Source organism: Pholis gunnellus, assembly GCF_910591455.1.
Source record: "Pholis gunnellus genome assembly, chromosome: 11".
Lineage (NCBI taxonomy): Eukaryota > Metazoa > Chordata > Actinopteri > Perciformes > Pholidae > Pholis > Pholis gunnellus.
The window spans coordinates 8,211,460-8,232,515 of NC_136538.1; the positions used below are offsets into that span (position 1 = coordinate 8,211,460).

The following is a 21,056-nucleotide window of genomic DNA, read 5'->3' on the forward strand; positions in this document are numbered from 1 at the left end:
AGTGTGTTGACTACACAAGTACTTAATGTTCACACTGAATGAGAACCAGGGCTAATAGTTGTTTACGTGACGATAAATAAGCTGCGGTTGTGCGACATGCAGCAACTGTACACCCGGCGTGGTTGCTGACAGGGCGTTTCTTTGGGCTGCCCTGGTTTATGCACGAGTCCATGAGGGTTTTGAGTGTATGCGAGTCCTTCCATCACGCTGAGCTCCCTTCCTATAGCCTGTGGCTGAATAATACTGCGGCTACATCTCTGCTGCTGTTTCGATCATCGATGAAATATGCATGGTATGAGCCTCCACCTGAGACGGCGGTGGTGGAGACGGGGGTGGGGGTGGGAATCACCGCTGTGAGGTCAGAGGGGGCGCTAGAGGAAGACCTGTCGCAATGAATTACAAAGGAACCGGGTATTACTCTGCACGCTGGGGGATCATGGGTAATCATCTCTACAGTAACGGGGGCCGCTCATTAGCTCCCTCACAACACAAATGCCTCCGAGAACAGCGAGTGTGTGCACATCACGCCGCATTAGATCGAATGTGTGTGTTTATGTGTCCGTTAGAGACAAGTGTGTGAGCGTGTATGTGGTGGTGAGAAGCAAAACACAAGACGGTGCTGTGCCCCTAAGCTTGAATGCATGCGTACAAATGTACACGATTGACTTTTGAGAGTTCTGCAGAGGATCCTAATTGGTTGGCTGTCTCAGTCAAGGCCGCTCTAGCTTAGTGGAAGAGGAGGAGATGAAGGCCATCCCAGCTACGGGGACCCGGGGCCAGACGCTCAGACAGACGTATTATTAGTGCACTGGAAGCAAAAGGGGGCCCACAAAACCAGACGGGGAAACAGTGAGTCACCGATGGAGGAGGACAAAGTTTGATAGAACAGCAAGTATCATCTGCAGTACGACTGACATTTACAAAATGAAATAAAGAATTGGTTTCAACCTGCCTGGTGTAACAGGTGGATGCTTCCACAATCAGGGGGAGTCAAACCATTTTAAAGTCACATTCTGTGCTTGTTTTATGAGAGTCTGTTTTCTGCTTATCGATTGCCAATTGAAATAATAAAAAAACAATGCGTCAACCTACAGATTTCGACGTGTCGGTGGCTGGTATGTCTTTCTTGGGAAAACCCTTCCGACACCTTTTTCTTTTACACGTGTAAGAAATATTTTACATTCCAGATGCATGAGTGTGAAATCAGAGCAAAGAGAGCCGAGTAGGTAGCGTGAGCAGTAAGAGAACCCATGGTGAAAAAATAATCAAAAAAATAAAACACTGCTTGACCTCTGACCTGACAATCATTGGAAAAATGAGCAGCACACCCACACACACACCCACACACACACACTGACTGTCTAAAGTTTCTGCCACTCCTGGCCTATTCTGCTCTCCAGCAGATTAAATCCAATTACTGGTATTATTTAATTTCCACTTTGACCCGGACTTTCGAACAGTCACACATTCTAACCCTTTGCTCCGCTCACGGCTCCATTCGCGGTTCAGGTTCCTCCAGCTGTCCAGTCGACAAACAGAAGGCGCTCTTTCATAACCTGTTAGTGGCAAATACTTCTCCGTAATCCCTCCCAGAATGCATGACTAAGTGTTGGAGTAGGCCTGGCAGCTACCGCCATAATTAGGGGCGTATAATTATTATGTTGGAGGCAGAACAGGAAGCCCTATCAACCCGGGGATGATAACAGATGAATTGTGAGGAGATTGTGAAGGCAGATGCTTGGACCATTCATTCCTCACGGTGCCAAACGGCACAGTTTCACTCAATGAGCTGATTTGTTGCCATGGAGAAGGGTTTCTGCGACAAGAGGCAAGGTGGATTGTGACATCCAGGGGAGTGTTTGGGGTTAGAGATTTAACTGACAGCAGCATGTGGGTACGGAAATACCTAAAACATGTGGCAGAGTGGATTAATGTTGTTAACTGTGTGCCCTAGAGCAGTCCTGGGAACAGCGTGATGGAGTCAGCTCGCTGCTTTAGACGAGGTGTCAGATTTTATCAGCTGTGGCGGACAGAGGTCAAGCTAGGCAACTCAGAGAGATGCTGCTGTTGTGACAAGGCAGAAAGAGGAAGAGGGGGAAAAGACTCAGACTGGAGAAAAGTGACACTGCAGGGGAGAAGCTGACGGATGGAGCCCGGATCATTAAGCATGAGGAGCGGCATTTTTTTAGCTCACGTGAGACGAGAATAAAAAAAAAATAAAACAACAAGTTGCAGGAATAATGACAGGATGTGAAAGAGTGACGCTGCACTAGCGATCAATAAGGACGCTCTACAATGCATCCGCCGAACAAATGTAGGTTAAGGACACACGCTGTGTGATTAAACCGAGATGGCGTGTGTGTGTGTGTGTGTGTGTGTGTGTGTGTGTGTGTGTGTGTGTGTGTGTGTGTGTGTGAGTGATTCAAGAGATTAAATAAGGAGGAATATGTGCCAGCTTGCCTGTGATTTTTACGGTATGCTTTCCTTCTTCCCACAACCAGTGTCCCCGATTTCAAAAAGACTTGTCAGTCCGCATCTTGTTACCGAGAGTCAAGCGAAGCGTTGCCTCCAGGACCAACAAACACGCTGACAATGGTGACGGCTGAGCCCGACGCCTCCGCTGGACGCGGTCTCGCCACGGAGACCCAGTGACCGGGCGGGACAAAAGGATGAAGGGGGGCTAAAAACCTCTATTAGTGAAAACAGAGGGGGGGATAATTACTCTGAATAACTCTCAACTGGCAGGATTTGCCCACCCACCATTGAGAGCAAGATAAATTAACACTCTCTCTCTCTCTCTCTCTCTCTCTCTCTCTCTCTCTCTCTCTCTCTCTCTCTCTCTCTCTCTCTCTCTCTCTCTCTCTCTCTCTCTCTCTCTCTCTCTCTCTCTCTCTCTCTCTCTCTCTCTCTCTCTCTCTCTCTCTCTCTCTCTGAGGGGAAACAATATACTCCGGTACAGTCTATGTACAGTATGGAAGACCCTTCCCTCCCCCCCTCGCAACCCACATTTACTACTACGCACGCAAACTAGCATACACATGAGTGAGCGCACATGCGGGATTAATGCCAGAGGGAGTCTTTGCATTTAAGCCGTGCACGGCTTTATCGCCCGCTAAATGCATGTTGGGGAAATATGAGAACATCTGTCATAACGTGGTCTGATCCGCCGAAAGTGATCCAGAGAGTGACCAGCCGACCTGCGCCTCCTGACAGAGAGACAAATGTGTTGATGCGCACGGCGTACAGAAGTGATTGAGGATGATGTATTGCTGCCTGATACCTTGCCTTGTGTGTTTGATTTAGGAGAGTACGTGCCGTGCTGTACGTTATCTTGTTATTCCTTTAAACAGCCGTCAGGAGGTGGACTGTAGGTGGTGTCTTATCTGAAGTCCTGCCTGAGGAGTCCACTCCTGTTGATGTACTCTTATCAAACTGATACAGGGCTATCAATCTAACAGGTTCTAGCAGCATGTACTGCACTACATCCATTAATATCTGCCTCTCAGCTATGCATCTATCTGCGGCTTGTATCTGCTTAATGTAGTGCAGGTCTGGGGTCTGTAGTGGACTTGCTAAAAGCCTCTGCAAGCACAGCTAATTTCAAAAGGCCTCCTTAAAAGGCTCCTCGATATGATGCCCTATAAACACCCTCAGAGGCAGTTGGAGAATCCGTGCATCCAAACACGCACGCTCATTAACACCCGCAAATAGGAATACAGGAAATGTCATGAGCAAGCACATTTGTTACTGCGCCTCGGATACACGGGTCAACTTACTGAGGACTTTCAGAGGACCAAATTTAAGTCTTTGTTCAATATTTATTTAGCTAAACCTGCACCTGCAGAGGTGGTACGGCAGCCTTGTTGACAGACAGTTGTTTATGAAGTCATCCAACGGACATTAGCAACATTAGCATTCCCTCTAAAGCTGCTCAGCGCTCCAACACTGCTGGTTGGTGCTGGGCAGGTAGAGTACAAGAGGTTTATCGTGCTTTAAGCTGAAAACAGTTGACTGTTGTGTCAAGACATGCTACCAATGAGAGCTGTATGAGTGAACCAAAACTATAAACAAATAATAATGAAGCCCTCTACAGCCGGGGGGGAACTCCAGATGATAATTATCACTAGGAGCTACACCTTTCACATTACACAGTAATTTCATCCATTAATAAGAAAATATTGATTGCAGATTTAACATGTAACCTCTTGAACCTCTTCTGAATGTCAAAAGAGAAGTCTTATCTGTGCCTTGAACTTGGTCCAGATCTTGCCACAGCGATAGAGATCAAGTTGCACCTTGTTTTATAATGAAACCATCCCCCTTTTCTCTAAATGCTACATCTGAACTGATCATGAAATCTGTTACCACTATTCGTTGTACAACCACAAGTGGCCATAAACATTGCCATGATTAAATCATTCATCGAGAATGAATTAATTTCTTTTTTGTTTTTTTAAATGAACACGCCACCTTTCCTTCCAATAAAAACATGCCTGTCTTTGCGTGGGAATATTAATGACCTGGCAGAGAATAAAGTTCATTCTGGAGGCAGGTCTTAAGAACTGGTGCTTCGTGTCCGACTTGTTTTCTTCCCTTTTTAATCTGAGTGTCAGTTGAGCTATATTGACACACTACTTCGTGCGTAATTGCGACACATGAAAGCTGTCGCCTTTCAGATCAGACAAGGTTTGGGAAAACTGCTGTCGCTTTCTTTAAGGTCTATCTGGTGAAAACAAACATCCACGAGTGGAGGCACGTCACAGAGCAGGGGTTAAACCTCTGCCCCTCTCAGTCTGCTCCTAGGAGGTCTGGACACTCATCTGCTCTTGCAATCAGCAACATCACCGCAAAGAGAAACCTTCGGCAGAATGTGGCAAGAGAGGACAACATTTTCCAGATGGGGCCCATTTTTCACCCTGCTTTGCTTTTTGTTTTCTACCACCATCTCTCTCTCTCTCTCTCTCTCTCTCTCTCTCTCTCTCTCGCTCTCTGTTTGTAAGACACAAATGCTTTTGAGTAACAACTGGTACCAGAGGGCTTTCCACAATACGGGAACAAGGTTGTTATTTATCCCAAACAGCGCTGTGCAGAATTCCCATGGCTTCTTCTGAAACTTGAGAGGTTCGTTGAGGCTCGGTTAAGGGGCTGAACAACAAAATTAATACACTAGTGGGCCTTCCCTTAATGGAACAAACCGCTTGGAAAGTAACGGAGGAGCGAAAAGCCTGACACGAATAAAAAGCTGGAGCGAGGAGGGCAGTGTGAATGTAAACCGATATAATTATAGAGCTAGAAAGTTCAAAATTACACTGCTTAGTCATTTCCAGACAAAAGCCTTTTTGATAGTATTTGGGGGAAAAGAGAGTGTTGCCTAACGGAGGAAAAAAAAGAAGACGAAACAAGCAACAAGAAACACATGCTTGGTGGCATTCGTCTCCAGTTTCCTTTGGAGAGAGGGAGAGGAAGCCACAAAGAACAAGGCAACAAGGTGGAAACATTCCTCCAGCTCATACTACCTGTCATCTTATACTGTGACTTTTGTTTGGCTTTTTTGATCCAGAAACTTGATGCGCGCCCTTGTTGCCATTATGAAACCCTGTCAGCTGGCAATTTTCACTCAGGAGGTTTTTTTTTTATACTTTTCTTTTTTTTTTTTAGAACGAGGGTGAGAACGTCTTGAAATCAAACACTCACACTTGATATTGAAGGAGGCGTTGGTGGACTCGAGAAACTCTCCCGTGGCCGCGTTTTCTGCGACGCACACAAAGTTTCCCGCGTCCAGCTGCCGATCCACGGCGGTGAACTTGAGGTTGCTGCCCTCCTGGAAGCGCCGCTCGCCGTTTTGCAGACGCTGGCCGTTGTGACGCCAGACATAACCGATGTCAGACGGGTCGCTGACCTCGCAGCGCAGCATGGCGCTGCGGCCGTGCAAGGCATCCTGGGACTTGGGCTCCTTCGTGAACTGGATGGCAGCGGCCTGGATGGTCAGAACTGGAAAGGGAGAGAAAGAGAAGAAGAGGGAAAGTAAATGACAGAGGATAAGAATGGGGTTGCCGTTAACATTTTACTGCTTTTTCCATTCATTAAGTGGACGCCATAGCAACCACTTAGCCTGGTGGTGGAATGTGATGTTTAGACAAAACCGGCTAGCTGTGAATTATTTTGTCGTAAAATGATCAGACCCAACACGGAGAAAATACCCTTTTACCCCCGTTAGTGTGTCTGTGACGCGAGCGGGTGATCCGATAGTCTAACACTAACACTCTCTCTCTCACACACACACACACACACACAGAGAGAGGACAGCCTCAGAGTCATGTGCCATCAGATCAGCCTCTCAAACAAGACGTGATGTGTTGCGCACACACACATCCTCACGCACACTTAAATCTTTTATTTGCCCTCGTGATGCGGAGTACAAGCTGTGTGTGAGAGAGAGAGAGAGAGAGAGACAGGTTTTCTGCTCTATTTACCCACATCTCTGTGGAGAAACAGGACCAGAGTGTGACTTGGACTACGGCTGGATGAATACCACACAGTCACAATAATATGCTACAGTTACAAGCTAAGAGGTCACGGAGCACAGGAAACAACATTAAGTGTGCACATTTTTATTTTTCCCAGTTTTAAATCATGGAACAACTGGAACTTGGAAGAACATGTCTGTGACAGCACTGCGGAAGTATGTGGCAACCAATTAATCTTCATGTATTGATTTTAAATAGACTCGACAAGAAACACAAATGTTTTCTTTTCAAAGTGTTTTCACACTCGCTCATTCCAGCTCATACACGTCGCCTGCCTGAGAACAAAGACTTTTCATGGCAAGCTGCACTCATGATTGTTGCTAATTAGAAAACACGTCGTGGAAACAAGGGAAGGGGTCTGACCGGCATCTTCCAATTTAATCTCAACAGCTGCTCCACTCGGGCCTCCTTGCTTGAACAACTACCTCAGTGAACTTACTCATCAGTAGCCATCTCAATAGTGTGTCAAGGCGGGCCCCCGTGTGCCCCCGTGCAGCACAATGCTATCATACCAGATGTCAAAGTTTGTTATCTTAAGGGACGGTCCACCGCTAGAGTCGATTAAGCATACCTACACCTGCGTAACGGCGTGTGTGTGTGTGTGTGTGTGTGTGTGTGTGTGGGGGGGGGGGGGGGTTGGGTCCATAGCCTGTGGCAGTGCTGGGGCCAAGTAAAAACGGGATCTTTCAATAATGTTAAATCAAGGAGCCTGTTGAAGATGAGCCAAGGTAATTCCTCCATGTTTGACCCTCCTCATCCCACCGCTGCCGTCCTTCTCTTAATCAGACTCACCTTTGTCTCAGCTGCAGGTGGCTCGAGCTGACAGACTGACACGGCAGGCAGGAGGCAGAGAGACAGAAAGGCTCGCCAAACACAATAACACCGATAGACAGGCTGTGGATCGGCAGGGTGGGACATGGACCAATCATTTTGCTTTAAATGGCCCCTTGCATTACATTTTACAGGCGGGAGGAAACGAAAAGAACCAACCACTTAGCTAGAGATGTGGACCTCGACCTAAATGCAGGTAACCCGAAATACCATCAACGTCACATACGAGGTAGGTAAGTGCATCTAACTCAGCCGTATGCATTATGGATCCACATACTGTCTGTCTGCGTGTTCTTGAGTGTTTCTGCACATGAAAACATTACGTTTAAACATAAAGTAAAGAGATATCTGTTAACTAAACACCTCCCACGCAGATAAAAAATATTCTTCTTCTTGTGTTAAATCCACAGACATCTCCCTTAAAAAGGCCCAATCACAGACATGGTCTGTATGACAAGTCAGTGCATTGGTACGGATGCTGAGATTTTACAGTCAGACATCTCTGCTGTCCCACATGACACTTTGCTCTCACTGCACTTTCATATAGATGCACTTAACACTTTTGGATTTAGATGTCCATGTGAGCACGTTTCATAAAAAAAAATGAAGTTTCTGTCTCACTATATTCCAACTTGCTAAAACGACAAGGGACGGTGAGACAATGACACGAATACAATACACTCCAGTGTTATTGTTTCTAGTCCATCATACGTTAGTTTTTTCATTTCAGCAGGTTGTCAGTAGAATCGATGGCTCCTTCAGGGAATTGAATGGAGACACCGTATTAGAGGTCACAGCCCAGCGGCTTTCACTTCAGCCGTTAATACAACGTTGGAGAGAAATGGACGCAGAAGGCTCCAGGAGAAACAGCTGCTGCCAGATGACTGGCTTTTACCTCATCGTATCTGCCCAAACGCCTCACGATGGATCAAAGTTCACCTCTTCACCTGAATCTGAACCGCCTAGACTGGAGAACCGTCCATCTCCCCTCATTTCCACAGAGATATTTCAGAGACAATCACAGCTTCTTATTCTTTTTATCTGTTCATGCTCCGTCTCAACACAGGGTGAAGGTCTGCATAGTTGGTCCAAAGACAGAAAATGAATCAACATAAAAGATGATTGATCATTTTAAAGTTTTAAGTTATTTATCGAGCAAAAATACAAAACATTGTCTTGTTCAAGCTTTGCTGCTTCTCTCTGTTTTACATGATTATAAGTTAAATATATTGAGTTCTGGACAACTGGTTGAACCAAACAAGCAACTTAAATAGGTCGTATTGGTCTCTGAGAACTTTTGATTTACCGATTATGGACATAATAATTAGCCCAACTTCATTATTCATTCTTCCATCATCTGGATATATGGCACAACAGATTGTTATTAAGTCTCTTCTCCATAAGAGAGTGGTCTCAGACAATTTCTCTCGGCGGCTGAGAATTTGTTTCATGTGTATAAAACCAGGATAACAAGGCAGCAGATGGGTAGGAAACGCCAGCAGAGTCCTCCCCAACATCCACCTCAAACAATCTATCAAGTAATGTTCACAGACAGCACGCTGCCTCCGTGCCAAGCTTACACAGCTGCGGTGTGAGACGGCGTGCCAGCTTCCATCACACTCCGTCTACAGCGATGTTACAGGCTTTGGTGGAGAAACGGCAGAACTGTGGCACGCAGCCGATGGTTATATTTGAGGTGAACGCTGACATTCGGTGTGAGTGTGAATGTGTGTGTGTGCTTAGAGAGGGAAGGACTTCCTGGAAAAGTCCCAGCAGAGACAGCAAATACAGATAAGGTGTTTTCACATACCGCGGGACGACAGAGCAGATAGAGAGAGGCACAGTCTATCACATCTGATGAAGTCTGGCAAGTTTACTGTACTGATCAAACAGGGAAGGCTCCGTGACCTACATCTCTCACACACACACACACACACACACACTGCAGCCCGGCCTCTCTGACACTCGTATCCACACACACACACACACACACACACACATCCCCTCCACCACCATGACGTAGACACGCTGCAACAGAAAAACTTCTAAAGTCGTGTCTGTCCGACCAAATCAATACAGTTCACTGAGGTCGCGCTTTTCATTGAGTCACACAAGGTCTGAGGGGAAGAGGAATGTTGTGCACAGACTGAGTGACATTTCAAATAGATAAGCGGGGCAGATGCTATCCAAACTCCCACCGAGGGCCCTTCAAAGTGAGAGTGGTTGAAAGGGAGAGTTACAGATAAAGGGGAGACAAACAACGAGAGGATGGGAATGTTGTTATGACAAAACTCTTCAGACTGAGGTGTTGAAAAGGGGGGGGATGTTAAATTGACAAGCTGAACTAACCATTGCACATAGAAGTACAGTGGAGTAAACTACTTTCTTTATCGCCTTTGTAAAGTTTTCTGAAAAGCACCTATTAAATTAAATGTATTATTATTATTATCCCTAGCAGCGCTATGGAGCAACTTTATGTGGTTTCCCCCTTTGTTTGCACACAAGACACATTGCTCTCACTTGTCTCACATTATTGTGTTGACAGACGGTTGAAGGCCGTAACAAGCAAAGAAGAGTAGCAACGCGCCATCAAAAGGCAGCAAAGAAGACGACTGAAGGCTAGAACAACACATGAACAACGCAGGATTAAAGCTAAATGTATGGATCGGCTTTGGAAGGATTCACCGCGTATCAGAGGTCAAGGACACACACTGAATGTAAACATAACTGCATAGCCTCACATTTGAGACGCTGAAACAAGTAAATGCATTTTTGATTGACGAATGACTTCATCAAAAACAATCTTCACAAACGATTAAGCGTAGGAGTTTATGTTGACTGACTACTCAAGTGATTCAAAGTGTAGTCTTTCTTTAAAAACCAGCAGGCTTCAGACCAGGAGAGGAATATGGTGTCGAAATAAGTCAAAGCTGTTGAAAACTGTGCAAACAGTGCAACCACTCTTTCTCCAGGGAGACTCCATCTCTTCACAGATTAAGAAAAAACAGAAAACAACAGTCTTGTCTCCGATACCGATCAATATGCACTTGCCGGGAAAAGCTTGCAACGGATACGCTCATGCACCCGGATGAGCAGCCATCGCCATGAAATATTAATAGTTCTTTGTTTTCAAAAATAGTTTGAGTTTTCCTGGATTTCGATCAAGGTATCCGGAAAGAAGTTGGAAGAAAAGTAGGTTAAAGACGGAGAGAGGGGAAACTGCTAAGAGGGGTGAAATATCCGCACACCGGGATTCTCCTCTTCAAGTTGCTGCACTGCCGACCCCATTAGGCCCGGCCCGGCTGTCAGGGCTGTCAGGGCTGTCAGGTGGATGTCGCCTTTAAGTCGGCCTGACAGACAGAACCCACCATAATGGGCTCATCAGCAGGCAACGCCCCCCTTCTCTCTTTCTCAACTTTGTCTGTTGGGCAAACGCAGGCAGAAACGGCCGAGTGGAATCATATTTCAGGAAAGAACGACGTCGTATCACCATTAAAATAAAAAGGGTTGTGTTGGAGTGTGTGTGCATCGTTTTGTATATCCAGATAAGAAAGTCTTTAGACATTAATCCAGACTACACACGGGCTGTTATCGTGCAGGTTGTCTGTCAAAACTAAAAAGATGCTTCTGACAATATGTACCGTATTTCTAAAAATGTTTAAGATAAGAGCCTGGGTTCCTTCGGATGAACAGCTGCATCATAAAGGACGTTATCTTGTTAGTGAGGATCCTGTATTCGGGATAGAGTGTCACCAGCAGGCCGGCCAGGTTGACGACAAGCGTGGTGAAACACATGCCAGAGGCTGCAAGAGGTTAAAAGGGGGGAAGACGTCCACGCATGCACAGACGCAAACGGCGGCATCCACAAATACTTGGCACCGGGCACACTCGCGCCTCCCCCTGTGGGAGCTCAAAAAGCCCCTATGCGTGTGATTTCACAGTCTCTCAGCGGACCGTGTCGGAGCGAGACAGCTGCTCTGAAACGTTCCGGAGTGACAGGACGGCAGAACGAGGAGTCGCCGAGCGTGAGACAGTGATTGGAGCGTGGACGCTATTAGATGCTTATCTCGATGACGCCTCGGCTTCAGCCGACATACAATTCCCAGAATTAAAACTGCTGCAGACATCCGTTAAAGACATTGTGAAACACTGAGTTTAAAGTAATCCATGAACACGGCGCTGACGTCTGCCATTGTTAATGAAGACACTTCTACCATCTATGATCAGTCTAGTTTCATTACTGCCTCCTCTCCCCTAGCCACAAAATCTGCATAACCCAATTAAGGATAAGAGCAGCATGACTCCAGATAACATCAGCCTTCCTCGCTCACACGGCACACACTCAAGCAAACAGTGCAACATCAAAAGAGCACCAAAAAAACAAAAAGGGAAACGGTACAGACATGATGAGAGCGCCTCTGATCGGATCAATTATTAACAACTCTGAGAGCTCGCGTGAGATCTGAGAGAGGAGCTTAGCATGATTTGAAAACATCTTCTTCAGCTAATGGCAGTCACAGGGTCACACAGGGGCCGACAGAATGAGCACAGACTGAGGAAAAACATGGCACCAGTTTTTCAACATGCAGAGAGTATGGATAGAGCGAGAACACAGAGTCTCTGGAAGCATCTATTTTAGCAGCTGCTAGGCTGTCCTACATCGGAGGATACGCAAGTCTGACGCCCTCAACTTTTTTGTGAGAAAAGGCTAATTTAACGAGGCCATCTTTAAAGTCAGGAACGCCAGCAGTTGGGGCGAAAACACGCAGATCCGTTATTTTATTTACAGCAGCTGGAATGCCAAGCTAACGAGATTAGCATTCCCATCAGGGTGGATGTCGCACAGCAAAGGACGGAACAAGAGGGGGGAAAGTCCGTACCGTCAGGAGATACGCAGAGTATGGCAAATAGTTTCAACCTACTTGGGAATAGTCCTGCGTATTGAACCTAAATACCTTTTAGTATCAACTAAACTGTGTTCTTAGCATCGAGTAAGAACGAGCGTCCGATAACGAAGGCCTGGTCAGATTCTTGGACTTGGTCACTTATTCTTTGATCAGATTATTCCCGATCTAAGAATCAAGATACCTTTAACCATTACAAACTATAGACAACATTTCTTCATTTAAAACTTCTATAAATTCACTAATAAGTCCCGTTTTGGTGTCGATACCTAAACTTGTGTCCTATTGGCAGCGACACGGTGATCAAACGCTAAAGTTCTTGACTGTTTGGAGACTCTGACTCACATCAGCTGTAAACATTCCATCTACTTTATATCATTTGTGTTAACCAGTAGCAACCGCACGGCAGCCAAAATACATTTCACGTTATAGAACAACCCATCGTGATCTCTAGCTTGGATGGGAGTCATGTTGGCCCTGGCAGAGAGAGGCCGATAACCATCGGTCACAGTGACAGCAGGAGTGTTTTTAATAGCTGAAATAAAACCAGCAAAGCTTCATCCACAGTTGTGTTTGTGGATCAAGACGTCAGGGAGATGTATCGTGGGAATGAAGGGCAAACGGGATTCACCGAAGCCCACTGACTGAGATTTCATTGCCTGTCAGTGTGTGTGTTTCAGTCTTTCACAGTTGCCCTGACAGCTGCCCCTGTGAGAACTAGCTGGCACAGAACCCAAAAGAGCATAAAGCAGGTATAAAAACATGATAAACTGTATTTTGATTGATTAAGAATGTGATATCTTGACAAATCACCGTTTAAATTCTACTTTCTGAGAACAAGAACCCAATGCAGTGTTGGAGAATGTGTATGATTTTGTGGTACTGAAAGTGTAAAAAGAAGAAGATATAAAACCCAATCTTTGGCGTAGAAACAGAACACCGTTAACAGAAAAGTAGAAGCTAATGTCGGATACTGATGTCAGGTTGAGTTTATTTAGCTAGTGCATTTTCATGCTTCAGTGACCTCTCGGTCAGTATTTTTAACAATGCTGCGTGTCAGAAGTAGTTTGGCATCTCCGACGAGATTTACACAGAGAACTCAGCCGTGCATGAAGCTGAAATGCTGCCAAAAACAAAGAGGTCGGGCTGCCCTATATAACTTGACAGCAGAGACGTTAAACAGCACAGAGTCAGACCAGGTACAATGTCTCTGTCAAAACATTGTAACCGGAGCGACAGTTTGGTTCACCACAGACTGATCCCGTTATTGACTTCTGCCATAGGAAACAAAAGTAGGGAAATAAAAAACGTACAAGAGTGGAGGGAGTTCATGTATTTGCTCCTAAAGCTGTCAAAGGCTGCAGCAGACAATTATGTTTCACAATTGATGAAGTATTCACTGAAAGGTGTTGCTTTTGAATTGCTTGTTTTGTTCAAGAAACACATTAAACACACATTTAATTCACAGTGCTATAAAAACACGTCTGATTGATGACACTCTCGTGTCTTATGAAGCTACAGCCAGCAGCCAGTTAGCTTAGCATCTAACTTAGCAAAGTCAACTGGCATGCTGACCAACATGTTATTTACCATTAAATGAACTTTCTTCTCAGGGTTTCATAAATGACTTTCAGAGCCTCGTACAAGGAAACTTACACCGTAGAACAAATAGACAATGTTCACAGCACCAACGTACCGTTACAGAGTGCCCCCCCCCCCCACCCACACACACTATCAAGTTGAAATGGATCAAAGTAATACAAAAGAACGATTCCCTGCCGTCTCTTTTCATTACATCCAAAAAGAAACCTGCCCCCAGGTAGTATTTCATTCTCTTCGTGGCATACATCAGCGGAGCACATCTCTGTGCTCATTCCTCTGCTTCTAATTGAAAACCCCGCGTTCAAAGCAGCAGAGCCGGGCTGCGACCGGTATGCACACCCGCTAACTTAATACAGCCGCTGCTCTTTTGGTGCCAGTGTAATTGCACCGCGGAGGGGTCTCGCTCTGCAAAGCCACTCGCTCGGGTGCAAAGAGTGGGCCGGGCTCATTATAACAAACCTCGCTGAGATCACGATCAGTTTATGCCTGCTTCTCTCCATCCTGCCGCTGACAGCAGGGAGCGACGCTCTGCTCCCATTAGACAGCCCGCCCCCCCCAGCTTATTATCAGGCAACATTGGCATGGCAACAGGCATGCAACCTCAGGTGGACCGTTGCTTTGCTTCGCTCAACCCTCAAGCAGCAGCAGCAACAGCCTTCCATAACGCCTCGCCGAAGGTTTCTACCGCGATCCTCGTTCTGACAACACTGACAATTAGCCCTTTCATCAGAAACATGACACTGACTGCATCGCCGCTGTGTTTTCACTGTTGCTACCTGACATGGCATTTTGACAGAAGTGTGCCACCTCTCCGACGCCGTAGCGAAATGCTCTCTCATGTCTCCTAACGAGCCCATGCTTGCCAGCACACCTCTGCCTTTGAAAATGAAGAAATATGGTCTCCATGACAGGTAGAAGAAGAAGAAAAATCACTCATGTAACAGTGCGAGCAGGAGGGAAAGGGGGGGGGGGGGGGGGGCGGCAGAAATAAATCTCTTAGTAAGCGCACCAGGATAAGGTCAACGGCATCAAAGTGTTGACTCGGCCCCACCCAAACGGTCCTTCACATAGGCTTTAATAGGCCACCCATCCTAGGCCATTACTGCCTCAGTCGTACTACGAGGACTGGGACTAGTTTGGCCCCTTAGGAACTCAAGTAGGGGTCTTCATTATATAACCAGCAGGAAAAAAAGGCCCTCGCTTATTGTTTAAGCAGGGAAAAGATAAGAGAGATAAAAAGAAAAAAGATAATGTAGAAATGGCAGTTCACAGAGCGTGATCTGCTTGCTTTGTGCCCGATGGAGCTCGAGTGCGTGAAGAAGCCTTTCGGAGAAGATGTGAGCCACATCTCTCATCATCACCCCCCCCTCTGTCCCTCGACACCAGGCTTCATAACTGTCATGCCGTATCTAAAATAGAGACATCTGAGCATGGCCAGCTCTCACCAATTTTCAACACCCACTCATAAAGGGCCGACTGTTGAAACAGAGGCAGCCTAATGCATCTCTGTGTAATTCACGGCCGTGCTGAGCACCGAACATGAGCCGACGAGGAGGGAGGGAACGAGAGAGGCACCGAGAGGAGGGTGTGCACATTTTGACTGGAACGCCCAAACGATGACGATGGAAAAAAAAAGCTTTGTGGCGTCCACAGATCGGATCCTGGCCATGAAAGGGAACCGTGGGTATTATTACTCACGGTTCCCTTTCAATCTGGAGCCACAACCGTCCCCTGCAGCTGTGCTCATACGAGACGGAGTGAATATGAGAGCAATTATTAGATTTAAGCGGATTAGGCTTTGCACAGGTAAGGCAGGTTGGGTTGTTCCTCCCTCTCTTTGGTCCTAAAAAACTGGGCACTAATCCCATAATGACACTACTTTTAGAGGGAAAACTCAACAGTGCAGCAGTGGAGAATAAAGGCCGCCATTTCTTGTAAGTATGTTTAATTTCTCCCCCCCCCCCCCCATATATACAACAAAGGCTCTACACACAGCAAACATGAAAGCTTAATGCAAACTGTTTACACAAGTAAGTGCTGTAACGACCACGAGCAAGAATGAACAGAGGATTTAGTATCGAACTAAATAAAGAGGAGCGGTAATGTCAAACATCTGGGGGTCACACTCTGGGATTTTTTTTTTCCAGCATTATGAGCCAAAGATGGAAGATTAAGTCTGCAGTGGAACAGAGGAGCTCAGCAGTCTGCAGTCAGGCTAAACACTGATAGATGTTTCAGACAAAAAGGGGCCAAAGTGGGAGTTAGAGAAGCGGAGCTGCACGGTTAAATCTCCGTCTGCAGGCCCGTAGACGCCGCCGCAACAGAGTAATATGACAGAAATGAGATAAAGCAGAGGCAGGAAATGGAATGCTGTTTCCAAGTGTCTCCTGAAATATGATCTGCGATAATTACCGAGTTCGATGGATTAAACAGAAAGAATGGGGGGGGGGGGGGGGGGGGGAGCTCCGATGCAAAATCTAAAACTTGGGACGTAAAACTTCGAGAGTGCAGCAATCGCGGGAGAATACGTCTCCAGAGTGACAAGAGCTGCTTTTCGCATCAGTGGAAGTAATAAATGACGGCTCCCTCGCCGGCTCTAACAGCAGACGGGCGCTGAGTCCTTGGCAGCCGACGCTGGTCTCGCTCTACAGGCGGCTCTGGCTAATGCCTGCACCTCTGCTATGTCCAGACATGAGTGCCAACCAGGAATGTGGTGGCACTCCTGGAAAACTACCCGGCATGGAGGGGGGGGGAGTGAGCCAAGATAAGAGGGAAGGAAGAAGACTTTCTAATATATTTAATCAAGATAATAATACAAAAAAAAGGTTTGAAATGAGTTTCCTCTATCAGGGCAGTATCGTTTTAATGATCTAATGAGACGGATTATAAAGATGAGAAGACCGAATACTTAATGACGGGCAGATGGATGAACATGCCCATTCGAAAGAGTCAGATTCTTTCAGTCACTCAATGGGGCTCCGGAGTCCAATAAGGACTCCATTAAACCTCAGCTTCTCTGCGTCTGGCTGTCTCCCTCCATCACACTACAACAGTCCATCTACCATTGGCCTTCGTAAGTGTGTTTTTAAAAGCTTACCGAATCTCTCTGGTGAAAGCAATACTGCAATATCCTCATCTGAGCAACTGTGAAACAGTATTTCCTGTTCTAGTGCAACCCTGAAGCCATGTGCTTGACTGAAGCTGACAAAAAACACACACAAAAGAAAATCCTACATCATGAAAGCAGCGTGTATCTACCTTCCTCATTTCATTCAGAAAAATGCATTCTAGACATGGGTGGCCTCCTCGTATCTACCTCTTCCTCCCCTCCTCCAACACACACACACACACATACACACACACACACACAGATGTTGATGCTGGCAGGAGGGATTCAAACAAGCCTGGCAACCAGGTTGTTTCCAGGACCGGCCGTCTCTGTGGTGTAGGTTTCCTAGCAGAGCTTGGCTGGCTCTGCAGAGTGAGCTCAGTGTAGTCACCACAGATTAATTAGCCGCAACCTTTCTGGACAAGATGTCTACTGTAACGGCCGTCGCCTGCTGCCGCTGAAAGAGAAGGGTCCCTGTGACCGTGGACCACATAGATGCGAGTGTGTGTGTGTGTTTTTAGGAATCTACCAGAGCAGAAAGCTTCGGCACACATGTAGTCTGAAGGTGAGAAAAGATGCCTTATGGAGATTTATCCTTTTATTCTAAATGAATGGTATCTACAAAGTATCCACAATAGCAATTAAGCAAAAGAAAAGTACCTCAGCCCCCCCTAATTTAAAAACACACCCAGTTCCAACCCTAATTTAAAAACACACCCAGGTCCAACCCTAACCAGAGAGGAAGAAGACACGACACACGAGGAACTAATTGCAGAGTTTGTGTGATCTAAATAAAAATCTGACATCAAAAGCATCCCATCGGGAGAGCTAAAGAGCGAGGGAGTGTGACGTTCTAACACGGTTCCTGATGTTTCTCGAGCATCTGCAACCCAAATGATTATAATTAGGTCGAATTATCTTTTAATTAAGGAAGGCACTCGTGTTTGTGAGGCAGCAGGTGGTCCGTTTGCACAGCAGAGCACCCATTTACCCACTTCTGTACTAAGTTTGAGTCCCGATCCAGATGAGATGGGTCGCTGTTCACATTTGGCTTCAGAATCTGTTGTTCATACATTAAACATCACACATCTGCTGGAGTTCATTGTATTTGTATAAGGTGACGAGACCCAGCATGTCTTTTACAGAACAGAACTTTGCTGACGGAGCACAAAACGTTCTGCATGTTTGGCATATTAACAGTATTTGGGAGGTTTGAAAGAAACACTTTAAAGTGTATTTACAGTTAAATACTCACTGAATCATGTAGATTAACAGGACCTTATATGTATACCTGCAAAGATATCCATTCAAATCATTATTTCTAAGATCATAAAAGAGAACGATCACATCTAAGAGGAGAGTACTCGTTGCTATATGAATCTTTTCATGCAGTGAGTGTCATTAGGGGATATTTATCTTAAGGGTGTAAATGCACCAATTCCCTCTTTTTATTTACATTTGCCATACAGTGAGGTTTATCTAAAGCAAATTGCCGCATAAGTGCGACTTTTCAAATCTCATGGGCTTGACTTTGAGTGTGTGTGTGTGCCGTGGGGGGAGTATGACATTTGCGGCGCCTCCGATTTATTTGAATAACAGAAGAATGGGCAGGATGTGGCGGACCCCCAGCGATGCTCAGCATTTAGCTTTGAAAGCAATGTTTGTATTAGCATAGAGAGAGCTGCATCTACTTTGAAGAGAGAAGAAGTGGGAGGGGGAAGGGGGGGGGGGGGTCGAGAGTCACTCAAAAATGTCTCCTTTTTTACTGGCAGACATGTTGAATGAATATCTGACTTAGTTAGTAGAACTGAGCAGAGCCCAGATGAATCAAATTTAGGGAGAACAACGAAGAATGATCCCTCAAACAAACAGACCTCTCCTCTTCCTTTGCATCAAAATAATAGTCTGCCTTGAGAAGAAATGACTCCAACGACCAAAGTAATTCCTGTATACGAGTGTCACACTAAACGCCTCCGTTGTAAACCTTAATGTTACACAAGCTTTATCACAGCACTGCAACGAACAGCCACCATCATTATACACGATCACACAGCCACTTACCGGCTGCGTTACCTGGCAACACGCGCCACTTGTTGTGTTTCCACCCACTCAGGTGGAGCTGAACACGGTCAAGGTGATTAACAATTGAACTGCTCAGCGTTCACCCTTCACACCTCCGTGCTGAGGCGCTGAAGAGCTTTCCTGTGTTCACACTGCGAGCGCGGAGGAAATCAGCCGGCGCCGGCTGCACGAACTACAACCAGATGAGTGGAGGCTCACCCACCTCGTATGAGCTGTAGATTAAGGGTCCCTGGACAGGAAATGAAATGTTTGGTCTCCCCCACGTCGTGGCTGCGTGGAGTGTTTGTCCAGGTCCTGCACCTGTTGATAGCCATCTAGACACCAACACGGTGCGAGCGAGGATCTGAGATAGGACAGGACGGCAGACTTCCGCGGGGGATAAGCGAGGCCGATAAACGGCAACACAAAGGGGGTTTACGCCGGTGGGTACAAGAGGACCAACGCTCGACCTTCCTGCTCAAACAAGCAAACGGCTCCAAGCTATCAAGCTGGCTTTCACCTTCAACGGCTTCAACAATCTAAAGTCTTACTGAAGCAACAGGCGGGTCTCTGTCCGTCTGCCCTACTGGCACAGGAATACCGTATAAGACCGTAACCATCTATGGAAAACCATCTTGATTATGATTTATCCTAATTCCTTGACAATCTTTCCATTGTGTTCTTTCCAGAAACCCAATCCTGAAGGAGTGGGTGGATGTCTTTCTACTCATCAACCTCCAAGTAGGGAATACACTTCAGAGCCGAACAGCAGCTGTTATTCATCTCTACATCTGTTCTACAAATGTCTGTGTGTGAATGCGTGTGCTGACGTTGGCTGAACTAGAGGAACTGAGAAGGGGAGGTAGTGAGAAAGGCAAAATGGAGATCGTGTCTGATGCATGTCAATGTTTCTGTTTATTTGCCTCTCAGTGTCCTGGGGATCAAATGGACAGCGGTCCGTTTTCTGCTCGGGGCTCTGGTCTAATGAGGATGCCGGTGTATGGAGTTACAGACTGCAGCCAGACCACCGGTGATCATGACCGGCCAGGTGGAGCTCCCTCCCCCCTCTGAGCTCCAGGCTCAGTGGAGATTCACGGCTTCTTCTCACAACAGCTATTGGTCTGAAGAAAAAGGTACTCTGGATGGTTTTACGCTTTCAATGACAAATCACTGGGAAGCAGTCCAAGCACAGAGTGACCTGTCCACACAGCACAATGGACACACCCGCATACATGTAAAGTGGCCATTAAGCTAATAACATTGGTTAGGACTGTCGTTTACACCACGAAAACAACGACCTCAACCCCCCCCCCCCCCCCAGCCAGAAGCCTTTAGATCAAACAAAACACCTCAGCTTCAGCATGTTTCTTTAAAATGAAATGAGAGCCATTGTGCCAGTGACATGAACATGTCATAGAAAATAGAGATGCAGAGAGTGGACTTTGATGGTTATTTGTTACTGTGTTTCTCACAATAAAATGAGTAAAGTTCATGTCGCAAAATAAAACCATCACATACTGTATTTAACACAGTTACCGTTAACACATTAATGGTACTGCTGAAGGAGTGGTACTCGCCTTAATGTAGATATGTAATGTTCTTTATACGTGCAGTCACTTTGTTAAAGCAAGAATTACCCTTGATGTGAGGGAGGCCCTGATGTCTGATGTCTCTGACCAGACATTTAAAGCACAACTCTCTCTCCCTCTCTCCTCCCTAATGGAGAGATGATTTCCTCTCTTGAGTACGGGAAGTTCTCCTCTTAATAGCACTTCCTAAATTGGAAGGAGAGTGAGTTTGCTCTGGTAAACAGTCACATCAATCCATCAATCCATCATGCCACCAGGACATGAACATTAGACATTCTGAAATATTTGAGTATTATCAAATCTTTCCTTTATGCAATAAGTCCACAAACTATTAAAAACTTTGAACTTTCAAAAAACACTTTCTCATCATTCATGGAATGGGAGGGTTATAAGTTGTTCAGTCCTGAGTAAACACACACACACACACACTGGT

At 46.0% G+C, this 21,056-nt stretch overlaps 1 protein-coding gene across 1 annotated transcript in view; it reads right to left on the reverse strand.

Annotated features, from left to right (window-relative positions):
- The window catches only part of ptk7b (protein tyrosine kinase 7b), a 64,416-nt gene that overhangs the window by 17,217 nt on the left and 26,143 nt on the right, over positions 1-21,056 (reverse strand). The window contains exon 2 of the mRNA XM_079169463.1: positions 5,695-5,991. Within this exon, the coding sequence (XP_079025589.1) occupies positions 5,695-5,991 (297 nt within the window). The remainder of the gene's footprint in view (positions 1-5,694; positions 5,992-21,056) is intronic.